At 41.3% G+C, this 23,581-nt stretch overlaps 1 protein-coding gene across 22 annotated transcripts in view; it reads right to left on the bottom strand.

The window, feature by feature from the left end:
- LMO7 (LIM domain 7) overlaps positions 1 to 23,379 on the bottom strand; it is a 194,493-nt gene extending 171,114 nt beyond the window's left edge. For 4 of the 22 annotated variants that reach the window (XM_053216509.1, XM_053216526.1, XM_053216530.1 and 1 more), the window contains exons 1-2: positions 22,820 to 22,885; positions 22,092 to 22,162 (exon numbers count right to left, since the gene is read on the bottom strand). In XM_053216509.1, coding sequence (XP_053072484.1) covers positions 22,092 to 22,151 — 60 coding nt within the window. In that variant the 5' untranslated portion in view covers positions 22,152 to 22,162; positions 22,820 to 22,885. Of the gene's footprint in view, positions 1 to 22,091; positions 22,163 to 22,519; positions 22,599 to 22,819; positions 22,890 to 23,186 lie in introns of those variants that run through there. The other 18 variants (XM_053216519.1, XM_053216539.1, XM_053216543.1 and 15 more) reach the window with 17 other exon arrangements.
- Between the last annotated feature and the right edge of the window lie 202 nt (positions 23,380 to 23,581).

Below are 23,581 nucleotides of genomic sequence, written 5' to 3'. Positions count from 1 at the left end.
AAGAAGCCACCTTTTCTAAAATTAACATTTGACGATATTTGGTTAACACACCACAAGTTTTGTTTTGTTTTGTTTTGTTTTTTTGGCACCTACTATGTATACCCAGTACTATGGGAAATACAAAGATGGAAAAGGCAGGGTCTCAGCCCTTTAAGTGTTCCCACATAAGAATGGCAAACAGCGAAGCAAAACTATTTTAAAAGAAAGGGATATATACACCAGAGGTGAAAATCAAGCAGTAGAATAATACATAGAAGAATTGCTCCTAGAAAGAATAATCAAAATTTCTCAGAATAAGCACACACTGATGGGGCACATGGGTGACTTAATCGATTAAGTGTCCAACTCTTGATTAGGCTCAGGTCATGATCACACAGTTCATGAGATGGAGCCCCTTGTCGGCCTCTGTGCTGACAATGCAGAGCCTGCTTGGGATCCTCTCTCCCTCTCTTTCTCTGCCCCTTCCCTGCCCATTATAGTAAGAGAAAAGACACTGAGAGGAGAGAAAAGGCAAGATGCAGGGAGTCTCCCAGGGCAGTGACTTAAGGCGCGGCACCCATCAGACACCCCCTGGTGGCTCACCAAAATATAAGTCCCATGAGGCTAGGGACCTTGATCTACCCGTTTGTTGCTGTGTCCTCACTGACTATACTGTCTGGAATACAGTAAGCGCTCAGTGACACTCGATTCATTGTTTTCAATGAATACACAGGCTTTTTTGTTTGTTTACGAGAACATTATAAACTATTAACTACAATTTGAAAATCTAAACAGAATGGATAGATTTCTGAAATCATATGAAGTACCAAAATAAATGCAAGAAGGAATAAATTATTAATCAGTCCTTCCCTGAAATAAACCCATATATACTTAAATGTTTTTACACATGACAGAATAAGAGAAGAAGCAACACGATTCATTTTTATGAGGCTAATAAAATCTTAATTCCAAATCTTAAGCCGAAAAAAGAAAACTACAGGGCTAATTCCTTAGGAATATAAATGAGAAAAATCTTAGAAAAATATCAAGTAAAAAAGTTAACAAGAGTATTTTTTATAATCATCATCACAAAAAGTTTATTCCAAGAAAGCAAGGTTAGCTTAATATTAGAACATCTATCAGTATATTTCACCACATAAATGAATTGAAGGGGAAAAAAAACACATAAATTTAAAAGATGCCAAAAATGTATGTGATGAAATTCCACATATGATTATGATAAATACTCTCAAAGCCAGAAATAGAAGAGTGAGCTCAATTGATTTTTGATGCTATATACCCCAAACTAGACCACACAGGATAGTAGAAAGGAGGAAACTTCTATACATTCATCTAAGACAGGAAAGAGTCAAACATACCACATCATGCTGCAGGTCCTGACCAATGTAAAAAGAAAAAAAAATATCCAAGATTGGAGAGAATGAGATAAAGTTGTCGTTATTTGGAGATGATCTGATTATGTGCAGAGAAAAATCAATGGGAGAGATGAGTTTCCAAATTGAAGATAAACTTCTGAGTTGTATTTGTCAACACTAACCATTAAATTAGAAGGAGTCATTGAATCAAATACCATACAGGACAGCAAGAAACTATGAAGTTCCCAGATTTAACCTGATAATAATGACTTCATCCGTAATTTTAAAAACATATTAAAGGAATATGTTAAAAGACTTGAAAAATAAAGAAATAACCCTGTTCACAGATGGGATAAAACTATTAAGATGCCAATTCCCCCCCAAACTCATCTAGAAACTCAGGCAATTTCAAGCTATATATACTGGATTGCTGGAAGAACTCTCTAAACAAATTCCAAAGTTTGTTTGAAAAAAATGCAAGTTTACAAATAAGCTAAGTCAACTTTGAAATACTGCAAAAAGAAGGGATTCATACTATCTAATATTTCACATAGCTCAAAGTCAACTAAAATAAAAAACACAGTGATACTGGTACAGCAACAGACAAACAGTAGAGAATCTCTAAATAAATAAATAAATAAGTAAGTAAGTAAGTAAGTAAAATTTTTTTAAAGAACATATTGCACCAAAAAATACTTGGGAGAAGAGTCTAGACTCAAGAACAGGGTTGCTCAACTTCTGCACTACTGGCATTTGGGGTCTGATAAATCTTTGATATTCAGGCCATGTGAACTGGAGGATGGTTCCCAAAATCCCTAATCTCTGCCCACTAGGAGTCAGAGGCACTCCCTACTACAGCTGTGACAACCAAAAATGTCTCCAGATATTCTGAAACATCACCTAGGGGACAAAATCACCCCCAGTGAGAACCAATACTCCAGAAAAATAAGACTATCATTTTGGTCCAAAATTCACCCAGAACAATATAATATTAAAGAGTGATGCTAAGGGGTGTAAGGGGTGCCTGGGTGGCTCAGTCGGTTAAGCATCCAACTTCAGCTCAGGTCATGATCTCAGACTTTGTGGGTTCGAGCCCGTCAGGCTCTGTGCTGACAGCTCTGAACCTGGACGGAGCCTGCTTCAGATTCTGGGTCTCCCTCTCTCTCTGCCCCTCCCCTGCTCTCTCACTTTCTTTCTCTCTCTCTTTCTCTCTCAAATAAACAAACATTAAAAAAAATCAAGAAAAAAAAAAAAAGACTGATGCTGGGTTCATGTATAGACTGTTGACTCAAGAAGGGAAGAGAAAAGGAGGATCCTGACGTCTAATCTTCACAAGGCAGGTCCTCACACTGCCAGTGTGACCGTCCTGAACTAAGCTTTTTCACAGCCAACCCAACTGCTATAACCTTTCCAAGAACCCATATTTTACATCCAAATAAAACTTGTTGGCTGGGGTTTCTCTCCACTGGCTCTAACTATAAATGTTCTATAGTCTACTGACCACAGGCTAAACACGGCCTCTCAGAAACCCTAACTAGGACAATCTCTCAGTATACAAAAGATGCCTACATTTATTCCAAAGTCATAATATAAGACAAAATGTTACAGTCTAGGTTTTGAAATATAAAAACAGCTTTATGCATTAAATATGCTGAAATTAAAAAAAGAAATTAAATCTATCCCAAAGGTGAATAAGCATTCTGAATTGCTGGAAAGATGGTCAAAAACATTATAAATGTTAATAGTGCATCTAGAGAAAGCCTAAAACATTTTTACATACACCAGGAAGTGGTAGTATATTAAATACAGCCTTCCTTTCTCTCTCAACTTTAAACCCATCTATCTCTCCTGGATTCAGCATTACAAGCAAGAAGACCCCCAGAGAGAAAACAAGAGAGCTGTCACAGGACTATCTCCTTTCAGTAGGAGAGAACTGGGGACCAGCAGTGGAAGAGCCCCAGGTAAGCCTGTGACCACAGTGGCTTCTAGGAAGAAGTGATGCACAAACAGACCTGGATCCCCAAGGGAATAACAGTAGCAGTTTCCATGGCCCCAGGATCAGAGCCAGTAGGGATGTGACCCCTCTATGCAAGGGTACAAGAGCATAAAGAAACCCAGGAGCAGAGGAGTTTCCTGTTGGTGTCTCCAGATAGAACAAGAACCTGCCTGCAGACCCACTGCCTGCCACATGGACAGAAACCACTGAGCCTCCCCCGCATAAGGTGGCCCAGAAGCGGGACCCGAGCTGCAACAAGGAGACAAAGAAAAATAACCACATACCTGCAGTTTTTTGTAACTATGTGTATATTGCATGAACTTAAAAAAAAATAGCACATGAGCTGAAGAAGCATTGGTACTAACAAGTTTAGAAGCCTCAAAAAAATATCAGCCACAGAGCAAAACTACCTAGGGACAGAAAACATGAAAAGATTTGAGGAACAGCAGTAGGAAACCTAAATGCAAACAAAAGGAGTTACAAAGACATGAGATGATAACTAAACAAATTAAGATCACTATACATTAAGTGATCCATGCAATCTCACCTAAGTTTGTACCTGAGTAACATATAAACACCTCACATTTATGGTATCAGGCTGTGAATTATCTGTTGACTAATGATGCCAGAATTACAAACCTAAATTCACAAGAATAACAGAAAACTATTTATTAGCATCTGTTATCAGAGATGTGGACTATACTCCCGGAAGTCACAAAATACCTGAGCCATTACAGACTGCTTCCAGTTGTACTGATGGCTATCCTTGTCTCACTCAGCACTTCTTCCTTCCAGAAGCTACACATCTAAGTCACTATCTAAGGCTCAGGTCTCATTCAATAAGAATGTATAGTACATATAAAGCACTGGATTCATTCAACATTTTTCTTTCAGGAAATTTCTATTGAGCCATCATCCAAGCTTCAGGCACAGTCCTGGGTGGTTGGCACCTGTTCTTAAGAAGCTTGAGGCATAATGTATACAGCATGATGACTGTAGTTAATAACTATCGTTAGCATAATAATGTATTGGATATTTGAAAGCTTAAGAGAATATATCTTGAAAGTTCTCAACACAAAAAGAAAAGGTTTGTAATTATGTGAGGTGATGGATGTTAACTAAACACTGTGGTCATCATGTTACAATATATACACATATTATTTTATACATTTTCAACTAATAAAGTTATAGGTCAATTATATCTCAACACTGGGAAAACATAAAAGATTACAGTTTTATTAACTAAAAAAAGAACCTGGGGGCGCCTGGGTGGCTCAGTGGGTTAAGCGTCAGACTTCAGCTCAGGTCATGATCTCATGGTTCGAGGGCTCAGCCCCCACGTCGGGCTCTGTGCTGACAGCTCAGAGCCTGGAGCCTGCTTTGGATTCTGTGTCTCCCTCTCTCTCCAATCACTGGATTGCCATAATAAAGCAAAATGGTACATGAAAGGAACCATCGGCAAATATCTGTAGCAGGGACTTTAGTGTCAACCCAACATTGTCAACCTGTTCTTCCTTAGTAACAGAAACCCCATATTATTGGAGACAGTGAGATGTCCAGCTAGAAACATTTTCCAGATTCCCTTGCAGATAATGGTGACCAATGAAAAGTAACTAGAAATATTTAGCTGGGACTTCAAGAAAGTTCTCCTTTGTGCCACCAGCAGAATTTCCTTATGGGTCTTCACCTTGATCTCCTCATGGCCTGGACTAGCCACAAGCACAGATGCTTGACACTTTTTAGTCCCAGGTCATGCCAAATGCAAAGCCGCTGGTCACATCATAAACTTGTGTCCCAAATTAACTCACCCCAAAATGCAATTATCCCCCAAATTATTTCAGTTCTGCGAAGGATTTTAACATCACATTGGCCATGATGAGGACAGAGAGGGTTGCTGTTAACTAGAGTGAAAAATGAAACCTGAATTTTAAATGATTTGGTAATAATCAAGGAGCCAGAACTCATCTGGAATTTATTAAGCCAAAGTAGATTCATTTCCTTACACAAAAAGGATTACTGTAAATTGCAGTGTGACTGTCAACCACATTCTTTTACCAGATCGGAGGCCAAATTTCAAAAATATCAGCTATTTGGCAAGCTATACCTTTTAGGACTTAAATTTTCCACGTCTAAAAATGTTTGCAAATTGTCTTAAAAACAGGCAGTATAAACTTTATCCTTTGAATAAAACACCTAAAACTGTATTTCCTTTCTTCATGGAAACTATAAAAGCTTCTCTTCACCAAAATAGCTCATTAGGCTCATTTTTAGTAAGACATCATAAAATGTCCTTGGAAAGATCTCACAAGTGCATCTTCCAAATGGAATACAGCAGGAAAACTAAATTAATCAGATGACTCAAAGACACACACACACACAAAACATGAAAAAGTAAACCATTAAGAATAATTGAGATAACAGAAATGTATGGAGACTTGAAAAAACAATTTATGTACAATACATATGAGAAGAAGCAGCTTAATGCATGGAATCTACATACCCTAGAGTCTAATCTTGAACTTCAAATAGACAGGAGCTAAGTGGAAGGAAGCAGGGAGTATAAGAACATATGGCAGTGTTTTCAACAGAGCAATAAATATGGAATTCTCCAACTTGAAAAGTCTCAGGCAAGTTGACTAGTCTTAGATTTATTAGTCCACTGACAGAATTAATAGCAAAGAGGTGCTAAAATGGCTCACATGCACATGTGGACCCCCAGAGAGAAGACAATGACAGAAGTACCATAAAGAAACAGAATTCATTACTCTAAAGGCATTTGTTCATTCCAACCTCAAGTTCTCATAAAGCATTATCACAGCTTAAGAACAATATAAAAAGGGCTCAATAAAAACCCATATTCACAAATCAGAGGTTAGGAAAAACATCAAGTTATCTAAGTGCATTTTGGGATACACACACACACACACACACACACACACACACACACACACACACACCCTTAAAAATAAGCCATTCTAGGGGTTCCTGGGTGGTTCAGTCGGTTAAGTGTCTGACTTCGGCTCAGGTCATGATCTCATGGTTCGAGGGCTCAGCCCCACATGGGGCTCTGTGCTGTCAGCTCAGAGCCTGAAGCCTGTTTCAGATTCTGTGTCTCCCTCTCTCTCTGCCCCCCGGCTGCTCGCACTCTGTCTCTGTCTCTCTCAAAAATAAATAAACATTAAAACATAAAAAATAATAAAAAAAAATAAGCCATTCTAGGAAAGACAAAAAAAAAAAAAGTCATCAATTGGTCCTCATTTCGGATTATATACAGAGTCAAGTATAATAATAATAATAATAATAATAATAATAATAATAATAATAAGGGCACCTACCATATGTTGAGTGCCTACACATATTCCACATCTTTTCTTCTAAACCCATCACCACCTTGCAATCCTCATTTTATAGTTCTGGGAATTTGGGTTTAGAGAAGCTTTATATTCCATCCACGGTCACACATTTTACTGCAGCAGCCGCTATATGCCAGATAAACCTAGTCAGTATTGCCCCAAACCCTGCCACTCTTGCCACTACGCCACGCTGGACCGAAGAGAAGAAACAAAGACACAGCATTCCGAAAACGTTCATCTGCATGATAACTATTTTGTGTGTATGTTTAAGAGAAATGCTTTATCTCCTGATCACCTTCTGTTTTCAGATTAACATGATTTTAATTTTCTTAGAGTCACTAAATCGAAACTATGAAGATACTTTTTTCTGAACATTTGAAACAAAATATCTTCCCCAAATTATTGTCAGCTAAAATCCCTGGGGACAGGAGAGACATTTTTTTTCCCAGTTTATGGAAGAGGAAACTAAATTAGAAGACTAAAGTGAATTCCTGATGATGTTCAACACACTAAGAGTACTTTATATAGCAGACCGCAATGATTCCTTCAGACCCGTTGTCCGACAACATACTTCCCCTAAATACGAAGGCTTTGTACCTCTGACAGATCCAGTGATACCAACTGCGCTTAGGGGACGGTTTTGCTAACACAAGTTAATAGCTTGTTTGACACAATGTTGGTTTCTTGGTAGCTCTTCCTACCTCTTCTCTCATGGCGCTCTTGCCCCTACACTAAGACTTTCCAGAAGGATTTTCTGAAGCTTCCCACACTAGTTAGTGTGGTTCCCACACTAACACTGTCCAGCTATACTCTTAACAAGTGAGAGACTAACTACTCTCTTGTCAGATGCAATGGCCTTTGTTCCCACTTTCTTTTCCCACGATCACTTCTAATCCAGAGCACTGTTGATACTCCTCTTCCTTTCTTTCAGGAAAACAATGTTTCCTTAAGATTTCTGACACATTCCTGGTTTTCTGCCTAGCTTTTTGAACATGACCTCCCCTTCCGCTTCCTTTCCACTTAAGAGAAGACATATCCCAAGGCCCAGTCCTTGATCCTCTCTGTGATATGGTCTTTCCCCTCCACTGACCCATTCTGTCCCCAGAATTCCACCATCACCTGATAGAGCATTTCAAGAAAAAATTCAAAGTCTGTATCCACAAATTGGCCTTGTAATTCTCACTACCTTCAGATAAGCACCTTCCACAACCAGTGGACTACTAGTTTCATTGCCCTACCAACAGGGCAATCCAATGGACCCTGGCCAATGATGGTGGTCCTTTGGACCACCATCATCTTCCTGGTCAAGCTCAAGAAGGACTTTCTCTACTAGCTTCCAAATGCTTTTCCTATCCTCAAAATCCCTGAAGATTTGCTGTCTAACATGGTCACATTTATTCCCATGCTGTTCTTGGGCTTATCTCCTCCCTGTCAGGGCAAGCCCCAGAAAGAACCACGATAGCACGTACCCTCACCATTCCCCCCTCTCCACACACACCCTGCCTCTAAACCCATCACATTCCAACAGCAGGAAGTTGTTCACATCTTACTGTGAATTTACACATTTTATATTAAGTCTGAGAACTTTCCTATGCTTTTTAACTTAGCTCCAATCTTGAAATACAAAAAAAAAAGAGAGAGAGAGAGAGAGAGAGAGAAAGACAGAGGCACACACATGGACTATCTATGGAATAGCTGATAGCACAAAAGGGTATGTATGTGCCAAAACCGCACATACAACTATAACAGAAGGAAACAGAGGAAAGTAAATGAAGCAGTTCAGCTTGAGTTTTTCTGTTAGAAAAAAAATCTAACTTCAGATACTGGTTCTATCAGTATCAGCTGCATGGTGCTGGGAAAGAAACTTCACTTCTTTAATCTTTTCTCATCTGTTAAAAAGTTATATTTATAAATTTTTAATTTATTTTTATTTTTTTAACGTAGGGTTCATACCCAGAACGGAGCCCAATGCAGGGCTTGAACTCACAACCCTGAGATCAAAAGTCAGACAATTAACCGACTAAGCCACCCAGGTGCCCCCCCAGGAAATTATATTTATAAAAAGAACAATATCACATAATTCATATGACACCTAGGAGGAATAATGTTTTTTTTAAAAAACACGTTAAGAAAAAGTCAGTTTGCATCAAAACAATTAGTTTCAGCTTCCTTTTTCCCTCATTTCTGAAAAAAAGCTCTTTAGAAAACTTCCACTCCTCAGTTTTATGTGCCATTTCAGAATGATTCCTAAAAAAACCCAGAAAAAAACAAAAACAAAAAAAAAACCACACAAAATTACAGCATTTTGGAAGCATGAGGTAGGCCTCTGGTGTTTGAGTGGGGCAGAGAAAAAACATTCCTATTCTCAAATTCTTTGAATTATTTTCATTTATTTCTAAAAGGGTAAAGTTGTGTTATGCTTCATTGTCTCAAATTAGTCTCTGGGTTCCTACTCAAGCTGGAGGATACTATTCGGTGAGTTGTGAGATCTTTTTCATGACAAATGCCCCAAAGTTGCCTGGTAAAGTACTGTCCCCAGTGCAGGATATTCAGCTAAGGCAGCTCACTTTCACATGTTCTGTTTTATCTTATTATACTTATTTGCATTTAGGCATCTTTACCATTGGTTGAACAAGGTCAATTTCCCATGCTTCAAACTTGCTTTTTTAAAAACTTGCTTTGAACTTACTCAATATGGAACCAAAGTTTAAGAAAAGCAAACAAACAAACAAAAAACCTAACAGAACAAAACAGCTTGTTTCATTCAGTGAAGCACAGCCAGAGTCAGTCAAGTCACAGGATTAACAACATGTCAGGTAAGACATTTGTTGATTCGTCCATTTATTTATCCAACAAACATTTACTGGCATCTACCAAATACCTGGCACTATTTAAGGCTTGAAAACAAGGTACACCTTTGCACATAAGGCACTTACAGATTCTAGTGACGGTTACAGCCAATCCAAAAAAATATAGCCTATGAAAGCAAACGATAAGTGCTACAAAATTTGAGTGTGGACTGACAAGAGATTGTTATTCTACAGAGAGGAAGGGGAGGAAAGGGAGGAGGAGGTATCATTTGAGCTGAGACCTGAATAAGTGAAAGAAATGTATTCACGCAGGAGGAACAACAACACCAAGGCCCTAAAATAAAAACCTCTGCACATCTGAGGAATAGCAGGAGGTCAGTATGACTAGAGCATGGGAAGACACACAGTGACAGCAGATGACATGGGCAAGTGGGACTATTTTATTTAAAAAAAAGTTTTTTAAACAAAAATGCAGATTTTATTCAAAATATAATAGATAGCCATTGTGGGGGGAGGAGAAGGAAGAGTTGGAAATGCAATCTCTGGTTTACTTTTTTTTATTGAAGTATAATTAACGTGCAGTGTTATATTAGCTTCAGGGGTACAATATAATGATTCAACAATTCTCTGCATTACTCAGTGCTCATCACAGTAAGTGTACTCTTGGTTCCCTTCACCTATTTCACCCATTTCCCCCATTCACCTCCCCCGTGGCATACCCAGTCTGTTCTCTGTATTTAACAGTCGGGTTTTGTTTTGTTTGTCTTTAAGTTTGGTCATTTTATTTCTTAAATTCTGTATGACTGAAATCATATAGTATATGTCTTTCTCTGATTTGTTTCACTTAACATTATACCTTCTAGGTCCATTCATGTTGTTGCAAATGACAAGATTTCATTCTTTTTATGGCTGTATAATATTCCATTGTATGTATGCCATATCTTCTTTATTAATTCATCTACTGGTGGACATGTGGGTTGCTTCCACAGTTTGGCTATTGTAAATAAGGCTACAATAAACATAGGGGTGCATACATTTTTTCAAATCAGAGTTTTTGGTTTCCTTGGCTAAATACCTAGTAGTGGTATTACTGGATCATATGATAATTCTATTTTTAATTTTTTGAGGAAGCTCCATTTTGTTTTCCACAGTGGCTGCACCAATTTGCATTCCCAGAAACAGTGCATGAGGGTTCCTTTTTCTCCATATCCTCAACAACACTTATTATTTCTTGTCTTTTGAGGTCTAGCCATTTTGACTGGTATAAAGTGATATCTCAGTGCAGTTTTGATTTGCATCTCCCTGATGAATAGTGATGCTAAGCATCTTTTCATGAGTCTGTTGGCCATTTGTATGTCTTATTTCTAGCTTACACTTTTAAAGAGGAATCTGGCTATTATATTTGAAGCAGGGAGGATGGTGGCTATGGTAAGAAGTGGTCAGATTCTGGATATATTTGAAGATACAGCCAACTGAATCTCTTTATAGACGAGATGTGGAGTGTGAAAAAACAACAACAACAACCAAGAGTCAATAATGACTCAAAGTGGGGACCTAAGCAAATGGGTTGAGAGTGGTGCCATGTACAAAGATGGGAAACACTGGGAGAGATGAGTAGGCAGGTGATAGGAACGGGGAGAAACTCAGAGGGTTTTTTTGGAACAAAGTGGGATGTGCCTACTTGATCTACAATTGGAAATCTTCAGTGTATGTGTGTATACATGTGTGTGTGTCACACACATAGGGCAGGGAGAGAGGAAAAGGGAGACACCGTCAGTGCCAGGAATACAAAAAGGAAGTCATCAGCGCATAGAAGGTATATAAAGCTATGGATTTGATAATATCTGCTAGGGAGAGATTATAGACAGAGAAGGCATGGGAAGATGAACCCAGGGATACTCTAATACTTACTGATCAAGTAATCAGGAGGATTAAGCAAAGGAAAATCAGAAACATCAGGTAAAATGGGAGAAAAATCCAGAGAAGAGTTGAAGGAAATGTTTCAAGAAGGAAGATGTGTCTGTGTCTAATGCTTTTGATTGACAATACTTTCTTCGGACACTAAGGTAAGTTCCAAATTGATTGCATACCACTCAAGAAGGCAAAATGTTTGCTTATTTTCTCCTTCCTGTGGTAGAATGAAAGACTTTAAACTCTAGTAAGAAAGAATTCCAGAATCAAAGTTTATAATAAGGAAGGCAATGAGTGTCCTTCCTTGAATATTATGAAATTGTAGTATAACAAAACAAGATCTCTCCTTCCCAGCTCAGACATCTAGATCAAATTTCAACCTTGTCAAGAAGAGAAAATCTTTCATCATGGTCTTTTTTCCAGTACTTACTAGTACTGAATTTCTAGTACTATGAGAAATTTCTAGTATGCAATGGACTACTGAAATGTAGGTCAATAAGAAATTGATACTTTTGGGGGTGCCTGAGTGGCTCAGTTGGTTAAGTGTCCGACTCAATTTCAGTTCAGGTCACGATCTCATGGATCATGAGACTGAGCTCCATGTCAGGCTCTGTGCTGACAGTGAGGAGCCTGCTTAGGATTCCCTCTCTTCCTCTCTCTCTCTCTCTCTCTCTCTGTCCCTCCCCGGCTTGTATGCATTCACACACATGTTCCCTTTCTTGCTTTCTCTCTCAAAATAAATAAATATTAAAAAAAACAAAGAAATTGATACTTTTTGTAAACAGTCTCATAGAAGAACCTAATAGATATAATTTATCTCCTGTTGTAGCTCAAAGTAAATTCAATGTCATCATATAAAAATGCTTCCCTTTTACAACACTTTAAATGGTTTACTGAGCATTAATCTGGTCACTTAGATATAGCAGAACACATAAATCTAAAGTGTGCAATTGTTCAGGAATGTCTATCAGCAATTCTATAGTTTATAAAATATTTGATCACCATGTGCTTTCCAGGCACCAACATCACAAGACAGAAGCTGCGTTCTAGTGTGAAGGACTTACCATAAACAGAAAATAGTTTATCTTACAGCTTCAGATAGAATGAGCACTGTCTGACCAGTGTTTCTCTGAGACAGTAGAGTGTAGTGACTAAGAGGGCAGGCTGTGGAGTCAAATTGCCTGGGTTCAAGTCCCCAACCACCACTTAGTAGTTTCAGTGTTTCCTGAGAAAATTATTTGACTTCTCAGTCCTCTTTTTTCCTCATTGGAGAGAACACCCCTGGTCCTAACAGTCCTTCATTATTAAGGTATGCAGGGACAATACACTTGCCCCATGTCTTGCACATGTAGAAGGAAGTACTAGTTACTTTAATTGTCAGTTACTCACCTTCTCGTGTAAAACCTTCACAGCCTATTCAAGTCAGCCTATTCTGGCATAGGACAGCCCTTTGTTTATAGAAACATCTTCAAAATACTTGATACTAAGGTCTCACTGTACCCGAACAGTTATTACTAGTGTTGCCCTTTGAACCCACATAGAATTTTTCTAACCTCTGTCCTTATAACAATCCCCACTGTACTTAAAGACAGACATAATGTCTGTGCACCATCATCTAATGCACGCAAGCACCAAACTGATCCTCCTCTACACAGAAATGAGAACCGGTCTTCGAGGACCCTATCAGGGAGGATATTAAAATCTTTGGAAAGACTGTTTATGGGACTGTGTCATGATTCATCTGTAGAATTTGCTAATGCCCGTCTACTTAGAGAAAAGTGGCAGATTGAGTGTATTAAATCTCTGTTCCCAAAGTCGTGCACAGATGACAACTCTTTTCCTTATTAAGAGCTTTGAGTACATCAGAAATGTTTTAAGAAAACACACACACACACCCAATAATTACCTTCCAAAACTGAAGACTAAGTAGAAGTGCACATATTTTATCACTCTCCTCAAGCTCTAATATACTCTTTGACAGTTAACTGTTTTAAGGAGATCTGCAAGCATTAAGTAAAAAAGCCAATCTTTTGACAGGACACAAAACAGTCATTCCTTCAACAAGCATTTGAGAACTTTCTGCCAGGAATTATAGGCTACAGAACAACAGAAACAACTCAGTCTACAGATGGTAATACATGAGATTGTCTTCCCACAACATCCATTTCCTCCAAACTAAAAAGGTTGGACAAAATTTATTAATGTTGCTTTGTTTTTCTTAACTAACATTCTCAAAACTAGTACTTTTAACTCAAATGCCGTTATGTTCGCCAGCAGTTTAAAAGTGAAGGAGGAGGTAAAAGGAGCCAGTTGTCTCCATAGGAGTCCCTTACTAGCCAAAGTACTCTTGGCATCCAGAGAGGGAGCCTGCTAGAGCCCTACACAGAACAACGAGACCCAAATGAACCAGATGAAGCAACACGCTCCCTGCCACACACTTGGGACATTATTCCTCTCAGCCTAAGAGAGGATTTCTGTGTTTTATCAAGGGCTGAAGGAATATCGAGGTGCTCCACTCCTCAAAATGGACAAACATTCCATTCTTCATAATTTTGTTGAGAATTCAGAGCATCTATCTCCAAACAGCCCCCAAAAAAACCCAAGACAACTCAGGAGGCACTTCCCTAAGGACCCCCACCATGCCCATGACCTTGGAGATGTGCTTTAGCAGGCCAGGGGCCCTCTGAACCTTTTGTGACTGCATGCAGAGGAGCCAGAACCCTCCGTGTTCCAGGGCCATCCTTTCTCATTGGAGGAAACCCAATGTATTATCTGTTACATAAATGTTTAGCATCACCAGGGATCTGAGAAGAGGGAGAACATCATGCATGTTTCATCCATTTATTTAGAGAAAAAACACAAATGACAATTTCCAATTCTGGCCAGAATTTGGAGAGCATTAATATATTCATTTATATATACCAGAATGTATAAACCTCCACTCATGGTTGCAAACTAGCACAAAGCTTTCACAGGGTAACTTGGTGAGGTGTCAAGAGCCAAGAAATCATTCGTTTCCTTTGACCCAGTGAGTGCACTTCTCTAACTAGTTTGAGGACACTCCATTTTATTAAAGGTACAAGTTCTTGCATTTCCCCTCATGTTAAGACAAGGCATATTTCTAGCTTTCAGTACACAGGTACGTTGAAAAGATCCAGAATAACACTATACTGGAATCCTCCTAGTTGCCCAGGAAACGCCAAGACATGTGTGTGCTTATACCTCCTAGAGTCAGGCTATTTTAATGACATCCCTGCCCTGGTTTCTATTTGTATGAATCAGTTCCTTCTCAAGAGGATTTTGTGAGTACACACTCATCTCTTGCCATCCTTCCTGTCATAGAATTTTTTTATTTTCAAATAAAGATAGTGTGTTCAAGTAATAGTAAAATGCTACATGAAGAAAAAAGGAACAACTTGACAATCATGATATTGCTTGGCTGTTCAAAACTACACTAAGAAATCTAAGATGTTAGAAATCAAAAAGGTGGTTGTCTGTAAGAGGGAGAGACTCAAGTGCCCTTCTGGAAGGGAACTTTGTTGAGTGACAAAAATGTTCTATAAGTTGATTAAATTTCTGGGTACACGGGTGTAAAAACATTTGACAAAATTCCCACAACCGTACATTAAAAATCGGTGCATTTCTCTGCATGTAAAGATTACCTGAGTAAAAATAAACTACTCTCAGCAACTTCTAAAAGTTGCGCTGTAGAGAACTTGAAGCTCTTACGCCAAGTTATAAAGTCACAAAGTGGGCAAATGTGTTAGCCCCGCTGCAGCTTGATGCAAATGCTGCCTCTCTGTGAGCTTACCTGACTCCCCAGGCCGACTCAGGCTGCCCCCTCAGTGCCATCACTACAAATTGTGCAAATTTCTACTACTACAGCACTTATCTGACAGTGCTGCTGGGTGTGTTTGTATGTCTGCTCCTTGTGGGGCATGCCTCCATCTGGAGGTCCAGGAAAGAGGCTCAGAAGGTGGCATTTGAATCAATAAGCCCAGCAAGTGTCCAGTACAGAGTAAGCACGTAATAGGCAATTTCTGGGTAACACATTGACTGAATGCAAGTCCCCATGAGGGACAGCATTAATCAGAAGGCAGGAAGAGAGTGCCATGACTCAGGAGCAGGGCTGGAAAAGAAGAGAAAATGTTAGGTAAACAGGCAAGTACACACGGCTACTCAGATGAAGGCATATCTTGTAGCTAGCTGGTCCTGACCAAGCAACTAACTGCGCAAGCAATGAACTCAGCTTTAGACCCTGAAGCAAGTTTCTGCTGGGAGAAGAAATAAGTTCTGGTCCTTAAAACCCTATTTTTAAGTTTTGTTAAAGCTGTAGCCTTCAGATTATACTTCCATTCAACAAGCACTTACCAGGAACCATGCCAAATCCCTGAAATAAAGATATTATTCTGGGGGCGCCTGGGTGGCTCAGTCAGTAAGCAACTGACTTCAGCTTGGGTCATGATCTCGCAGTTCGTGCGTTCAAGCCCTGTGTCGGACTCTGTGTCTCCCTCTTTCTGCCCCTCCCCCACTCGTACTCTATATGTCTCTCAAAAATAAACATAAAAAAAAAGATATTGTTCCTTCCCTCAGCTTATAATCTAATATGGAAAAAATGGATAAAATTATAGCATGAGTGCAAAAAGAGAGATCTACACGAGGATAGAGGGGAGGAAGGAATGGGTGCAGTATAGGTGTGGTAGTTGAGAAAAGGCCCCACATAAAGGCTAGTTTTAGCCCAAGCATAGAGGACTGAAGAGGAGTAATGGGTATCAGGCACACAAAGACGAGACTAACTGGCTCCTTTTACCTTCTCCTTCCTTTTTAAACAAGGAATAAGGCATATTCCACACATGATAACCTAGAGGTGAGAAAACAGCTTCCTGTGTGTAGGCAAACTCAAGCAAAGATTAGGAACAATAATTGCTTTTTGGTAAGCATGTCACTTAACCAACACAGCCACCATGGGAGGTCAAGGAAGAAAACAGAGACCTAGTGGGTTTAATTAAGCAGCAGAACCAGGACTTGAACCATGATTTGTTCCCAAACCAGTGAGGGTTTTTTCTTTTCTTTTTTTTTTTTCCAATTTCATTGAGATATAATTGACACAGAGTTCAGTATAAGTTAAAAAGTGTAACACATAATGATTTCACATACATATATTGTAAAATGCTTGCCACAGGAAGTTACAATATAGTTACAAAAATAGTTTTTTCCTTGTGATGAGAAATTTTAGGATCTATATTCTCCTAGCAATTTTCAAATATACCATACAGCAGTGTTAACCATAGTCCTCAGGAATTGGATGAAGTGGTCAAAAAGTATGAATTTCCAATTATAAGACAAATAAGTACTGGGTATGTAGTGTACAAAACAGTGCTCTTATGGGGTACCTGGGTGGCTCAGTCGGTTGAGCGTCCGACTTTGGCTCAGGTCATGATCTCGCAGTTCAAGAGTTCAAGCCCTGCCTCGGGCTCAGTACTGACAGCTCAAAGCCTGGAGCCTGCTTCAGATTCTGTATCTCCCTCTCTCTCTTTGCCCTTCCCCAACATATGCTCTCTCTCTCTCTCTCAAAAATAAATAAATGCTAAAAAAGTTTTTCAAAACAGTGCTCTTAATCTCTATGCCACCTGGCACCTAGGCAAACAGTTATGGAGAAAAGATAAAAAAAAAAATAGATATATAGGCAGAGATGAGATTGTAAGCAGCTGTAAATGTTATGGTATGCTTCACACTGCGAAGATGTGAAGGTGATAGACTTTAAAATCTTGGAGCGCCTGGGTGGCCAGCCAGTTAAGCATTTGACTCTTGATTTCAGCTCAGGTCATGATTTCAAGTCAACAGGGAGCCTGCTTGGGATTCTCTCTTTCCTCTCTCTCTGCCCCTCCCCCTGCTGGTACATTCTCTATCTCTGTCTCTGGCTCGCTCTCTCAAATATAAATAAACACTTTTTAAAAATAAAAAATCAGAAAAAAATAAGTGAAATCTATTCATGACTCCCCAGAAAAGAAGGAACTAACAAAATCAGGTTTTTATTTTGAAAAAATAATTTTGGCTACAACAGCTAGTATAAGAATTGCTTCTTAACAATTAAATTTTTTAAAAATTTTTAAATGTTTATTTATTTTTGAGAGAGAGAGAGAAATAGCATGAGTGGGGGAGAGGCAGAGAGAGAGACACACCCAGAATCTGAAGCAGACTCCAGGCTCTGAGCTGTCAGCAGAGCTGGAAGCGGGACTCGAACTCACAAACTGTGAAATCATGATCTGAGCCGAAGTCGGACACCCAACTGACTGAGCCACCCAGGCGCCCCCAACATTTAAATTTTTAAATAAATTTTTACCATCATAGTATTTCCAGGTTTAATACTGTTCCTTGAAATTATACGAAATTACCAAAAATTCTTCTATGAATTTAGGGACATTTTCAAGTGAATGTTTACATCATTCTACATACATTTGCAAAGCAACAGTACAAATCCATGAAACCTTCATTTAGTCCATAGATAATGCTGGTGTGCACTGAGGACACATATATCCCAAGCAAACCCTTTCAAACCAGATCACTCGTTGGGAACCACTAGCAGAAAGGATGCAGTTTACAGAGAAAGAGGGAAACCACTTAGAAAGATTTGGAGGTGCATGGAGAAACAGACTAATTGGACGTAACTGAGGAAGGCGTTATATTCTGGTGCCAGGTCTGGCAATGAGCTCAACTTGGCATCCTTAGGTCCTTCTACAGGATGATGGTGATACTGAAAGAATCAAACTCCGAGATAAAAGGAAGCACAGGTAAGCAAGGAGGTGGTAAATTAAGTTAGTCTGTTCTCCAGCCATGAAAATTACTACTGTATATAAACTTCAACCTAAAGAGCAACATTAACCCAAAGATTGGAAACTGGCCACCAACCAATGCAATGAGTGATATATCCAGTTTTCAATCTCATTGGTATTTTGTCTGTTCACTACAAAGACTTTTTAATGTCCCAAAACAGAGAGACAGAGGCAACTATCAGGTGTAGAAAATTAGAAGGTGCTCCAGAAAAAGTTTAAAATCAGAGGGTCTGGACAGCACTTTCTACTTCATCACCTACTCCATGACCTTGCTGGAATTAAACTTCCTCTCTGCCTTTGCCTTTAAACTACTATGTTATTCGGTTTTAAACCAGTGTTTAATCATAAACCAGCTCTGCTACATTATTAATATTCCAAACAGCATTTCCAACCAGATAATAATCCAATATCATTATGTTGGATTAAAGAGTGCACATTCCTACATTTGCTTTAAATTGAAATGTTAAACTAGCCCCCCAAAAATACATACACTCTTAACCATTTAAGCACAATTTAAAATAGCCATAAAATTTTAGTTGGTAGAATAACAATCACTGGCCCTTGCCCCACCCTTTCACCTTCCCCTCTCAAAATAAAAGAAATAAAACTTTAACTCTGGTTGTGGGAAACAATGTATTAGCTATCACAAAAGAATGGAAATGACAACATGCTAACATGGACACTGGCCGTCACTCAAAATTTTACAAGGTTATTGGAGTTCCTCAACCTTGGGTTAGTCAAAGCTGCAGCTGAAAATAAAGGCAGCAAAGTATACCATATAATACATATATGTTTATATATATGAATAACCCATATATGTCTCAATATATGTCGAGAAAAGTACGGTAGAGAAAATGGAGCAGGAGCAAGAACATTAGCATGCAAAAGAAAGACTTACACCATAATCTTCTTCACTTTCCAAAATATGTTATAAGATACACTTTGGAATCGATATTTTATCTTTAAATTAGGGGTTCTCAGAATTAAGAGGCAATTGTGGCAACAAAGGAGTCATCCATTCTGCTTCTTTTGGCAAGAACAATGTTTTAAAATATGTGCTTTAGTTGTAAAGGCAAAGCTAAGGAGACAAATAAATTTGGACACTAACTGGAGAAATAAAATAAACCTAACAGTAGGCACACTGCTGTCACTCTGAATGCCCAGGCATGCCCAAAGTGTACATGAATATGTAAAGCGTTCACATATCTTCAATGAGCATACTGCCTTGCTCCCAGTGGCAGGAGGGGAAAAAAAAATGACTTGAATGTTTATTTCATTAACTATATTATAATGATATGGCAAAGCCTTTAGAAAAATTGTCTCTTGGGGCGCCTGGGTGGCTCAGTCGGTTGAGCGTCCAATTTCGGCTTCAGTCATCATCTCACAGCCTGTGGGTTCAAGCCCTGCATCAGGCTCTGGGCTGACAGCTCAGAGCCTGGAATCTGCCTCGGATTCTGTGTCTCCCTCTCTCTCTGCTCCTCCCCCACTTGCAGTCTGTCTCTGTCTCTCAAAAGCAAATAAACATTAAAAAAAAAAAAAAAAAGGTAGACTGGTCCTCATTACTTTTATCAGTGGCAGATCGTTCCCTATTTCAGAGATGACAGCAGCTATGGGTTGTTTCTTTTTTATGAGCTTGTTATTTTCTAGAGTTTTGTTCATTTAGTTGTTTTTTTTATACTCCATTTTTTTTAATGGATTTCAAAAATGACTATACTTATATACTTAGTGGGATTGTTTTGGGTCCTACCATGTATTACTTATTTTTGACCCTTATTTACTGATGGCAAGGTAAGCTCTGCTCTTGTACTTGAAGAGACAGGCCTTCTTTGAATGTGTTGGTAGTAGCAAGCAAAACAGTGATGGGTGGTATTGGAAATGATTTTGGAGAAAAGAAGACCAATAGGTTTGGGGCGCCTGGGTGGCTCAGTGGGTTAAACGTCCGACTTCGGCTCAGGTCATGATCTCACGGTCTATGAGTCGAGCCCCAAGTTGGGCTCTGTGCGGACAGCTCAGAGCCTGGAGCCGGCTTCGGATTCTGTCTCCCTCTCCCTCTGACCCTCCCCCATTTGCGCACACTCTCTCTCACTCACTCTCTCAAAAATAAATAAACACTAAAAAAATGTAAAGAAAAATGGTCTCTCTGCTAAAGATGAACAAAACGCGTTTAGAGGGGACGTTTGAGAGTGGGAAGGTGAGCACATATACCCTGCACTATGATATCTTTTACTGCAACACACTTCCCTAGAGTTTGTTAGATGCAAATTTCTCACAGAAAGCCTACACCGTCATGAGCAACCTAAAACAAACAAGGAATTTTTTAGACTTCAAAACTCTGTATACTAAATGAGGAAAGTGTGAAATCATCCATATTCATAGATTTCCTGAAGCAAATACAGAGCACGCAGATACAAACGCCGCATAGGAATCACATATGACCAAAAGTGTCCCCATAGTTCTTCCCTTCTCTCTCCCTCCGGCCCTAACACTCAAAATCAAAAAGGCAACTTTAATTTCTTTTCTAAAATTATGAAGAACAAATCCTCCTAGTGGAAAATTACCTTTGGATGCCCTGGTCTTTCAAAGTTTATGAATGAGGGAAGTCATTTCTCTTAACTGCACTGCTGGAATTTTCCCACTCTCATTTCAATTCAAAATACACTGTTTATTCTTCTCTCAACCTCTGCATACCCTCCCCTCACACCTTCCCCCCACCCCAACCTTCTAAATCACCTTCAGACTAGCTCAAAGTTTCAGTCCAAAAAAGGACATCAACAGCTGATTTCTTGACCCCTCTACTCACATTTCACATTCCTTTATTTACTGTTAGAAATGGAACACTGAAAGTTTATTCTCTTCTTTCCCCCCATATATACATTTGTTTTCTTAAGGACAAATTAATTCTTCTTAAACATTGTGTGCTTTGGGAATTCCTAAATATGCTGGTTTTTCCCCCGCTGGAATAACCTTTAAACCTAATCTGCATTTTTAAATACCTTGAGTAAGCCAGCACATGGCATCTATAAGTCCTAAATAACTGCAAGGCTGGTGTAGGCAACAATTTTCTAACAAGCGGTTGTTCCTGGCTCACATCTGTTCTGAAGACTGCCTTAGCATCATTTAAAAAGTCACCTTTTTCATCCAGCAGAATAGCGGGTGCAAGTCCTGGTGTTAACTTTTTTACAGATAAGTGCAACCTTAGGTGTTGATGAAGAAACCTCCTAGAGACCATCTCCATTTCGACGGGGGGAAAAGGGAATGGAAGATCTTGTCCCTAAGGCACAACCGGGGCCAGTGAGTGACCCCAGGAGATCTTAGTCTCATCAACGCCGACTTTGAATAAGTAAAAACCTTGACTCCAGATGCCGCGCGCGAGAAAATATCTCTCCGGATGCGACTTTAGCGTCCAACCTCCTCCACTCACCCTCCCACACCACACACACGAAATACCCTGCGCAGGTAAGTGTCGGGCAACCCCACTGTAACCACCGCAAAGAACCGCTCCGGAGGACGCGGGGCCGGCTCTGCCCCTGTGCTGACGTGGTCTGGCTCACAAGGATGCGCGGTCCCCGAACCCAAGAGGGCGAACGCTCAGCTCTGCACTGAGCCCTGGCAGAGGAGCTCTGGGGAAGCCAGCGAGGCCGTCGTGGGGAGCGCAGCACTAAGCTCAGCTGGACGTTAAAAGATCAGAGAAGCAGGACTTGCAAAGTCCCCCAAACTGCAAAGCCAACCAGCTGCCACACGCCGGCGCAGGTCCCGGGAGGAGGCTGGGGCGCAGATCGGCGGGAGCGGCCTCGAGGCCGCAAACTCGTGCGGAAAATGGTAAAGGCACTCACCTCCACCCATCTCTGGGCCTCGGCGAACGCCAGGGCGCAGTCGGCCCCGGCCTCCTCCATCCCTTCCAGGACTAGGGTAAGAGGGAGAGAGAGAGACGCGGTGAGTGCACGGAGGGGCGGGGGGTCCCGCGCGCGTCTGGCCCCGGCGCCCGGCCTCTGCTCACGAGGCTCCCGGGTTCTCTTTCCCTTTGTTGAGCTCTGCAGTTCGCTAAAGTTTCGAACCCACGAGAACCTGAAGACGTGGCTTCCTCTCAACTCCTGAAAACAACCCCGGGGCTCCGGGCAGCCGGACAGGGCGTGGGAGGTGGACGGGGGACTAGAGGCGGCGCGTCTCACCAGCTGGGCAACTGTTTGGACTTCAAAAGTCGCAGCGCCGCAGCCGCCGCCCTCCCCGGAATGGCCCCGCCCCAGCCCACCCCGCCGCCCACCGCGAGCCGCAGAGTCGCCGCTTCCGTCCGCCCCCCTTGCGGCTCCCCGGGGCTCCCAGCCGCAGCCGCCTTTGTGGTCAGACTGTCTGGGCCAGGGGATGCCACCGGCCGCCAGGAGGCCGTGGCCGAGACCACGCTCCCGCTCCCGCGCTGCCCGCCCAGACCGCGGCTCCGCCCCGAGGGACGGCGCCCCCACGCCCGCATCCTTCCAGCCTCTGCCCGCCTGGCCGCCTTCCATGTCCCGGGGCCCCGGTAAGAGGCGTCCCCTCGGCTTTCGGCCGCCCGGCCCGCCTGACATACCAGAAATAGCTGCACACAATTGCACCTTTCCGGGCCAAGAAACTTCCCCGGTGGAGGAGCGCGGCCCTCCGCGACGCGCAGCCGCCCAGCCCGCCGCCCTCACCTGCGGCCGGAGCCCGCCGTCCCGCGGCGCGCAGCCCCGCAGCCAGGTGCGCGGCCTTCCCCGCCCCAAGTTCTCCGCCCCCTTGTGCCGCCCGGACCCTCCTGGCGGCAGGTGGGGGTAATGGCCCGAGCGCGTGCCGCCCATTTCCCCCCACACTAAGCCGGCCCCGCTCCGCCCCGCTTCCAGGTGGGTGAGGTGGAAGGGACCTGGATCGCGTCGCAAAGGATGCGAGCGGGTGGCCACCCGAGTTTCTCCCGCGCTCACCCCGAGCGTCGGTCGGTAGGGTGACAGGTTATTCAGTGGCCGCAGCGGTCCTGGGTAGGTCCGGGGCTGGAGGCTCGGAGGCTCAAGGCTTACGTGAGGTCTCTCTTCACAGGAGAGTCAGGTCTTCGGAAAGGAATGTGTTCGTTGGTCTGGTCTCCCTGGGACCTCGCTTGAAACTCCTGAAACCCTGTTTAGGCCACATGTTGATGGCGTCACCTTTGGAGGAAGATAAAGATCGGTTCTTACTCCCGTAAAGTAAATAACCCCTTACTTTCGTTTTTCCGGTTGATTGATGTCGTTTTTCATCATAAAGAGTAAACAAGTACGGAGCAGGGAGACTAGTATAATGAAAAGCTAGAACCTAGCGCCTATACTTAACAATCGTTTGCATTTTG

The sequence above is a fragment of the Acinonyx jubatus genome, chromosome A1 (genome assembly GCF_027475565.1).
Source record: "Acinonyx jubatus isolate Ajub_Pintada_27869175 chromosome A1, VMU_Ajub_asm_v1.0, whole genome shotgun sequence".
In the NCBI taxonomy this organism is placed as follows: domain Eukaryota; kingdom Metazoa; phylum Chordata; class Mammalia; order Carnivora; family Felidae; genus Acinonyx; species Acinonyx jubatus.
Note: the sequence above shows the minus strand (reverse complement) of the source record. Positions and strands in the feature narration are given on the sequence as shown.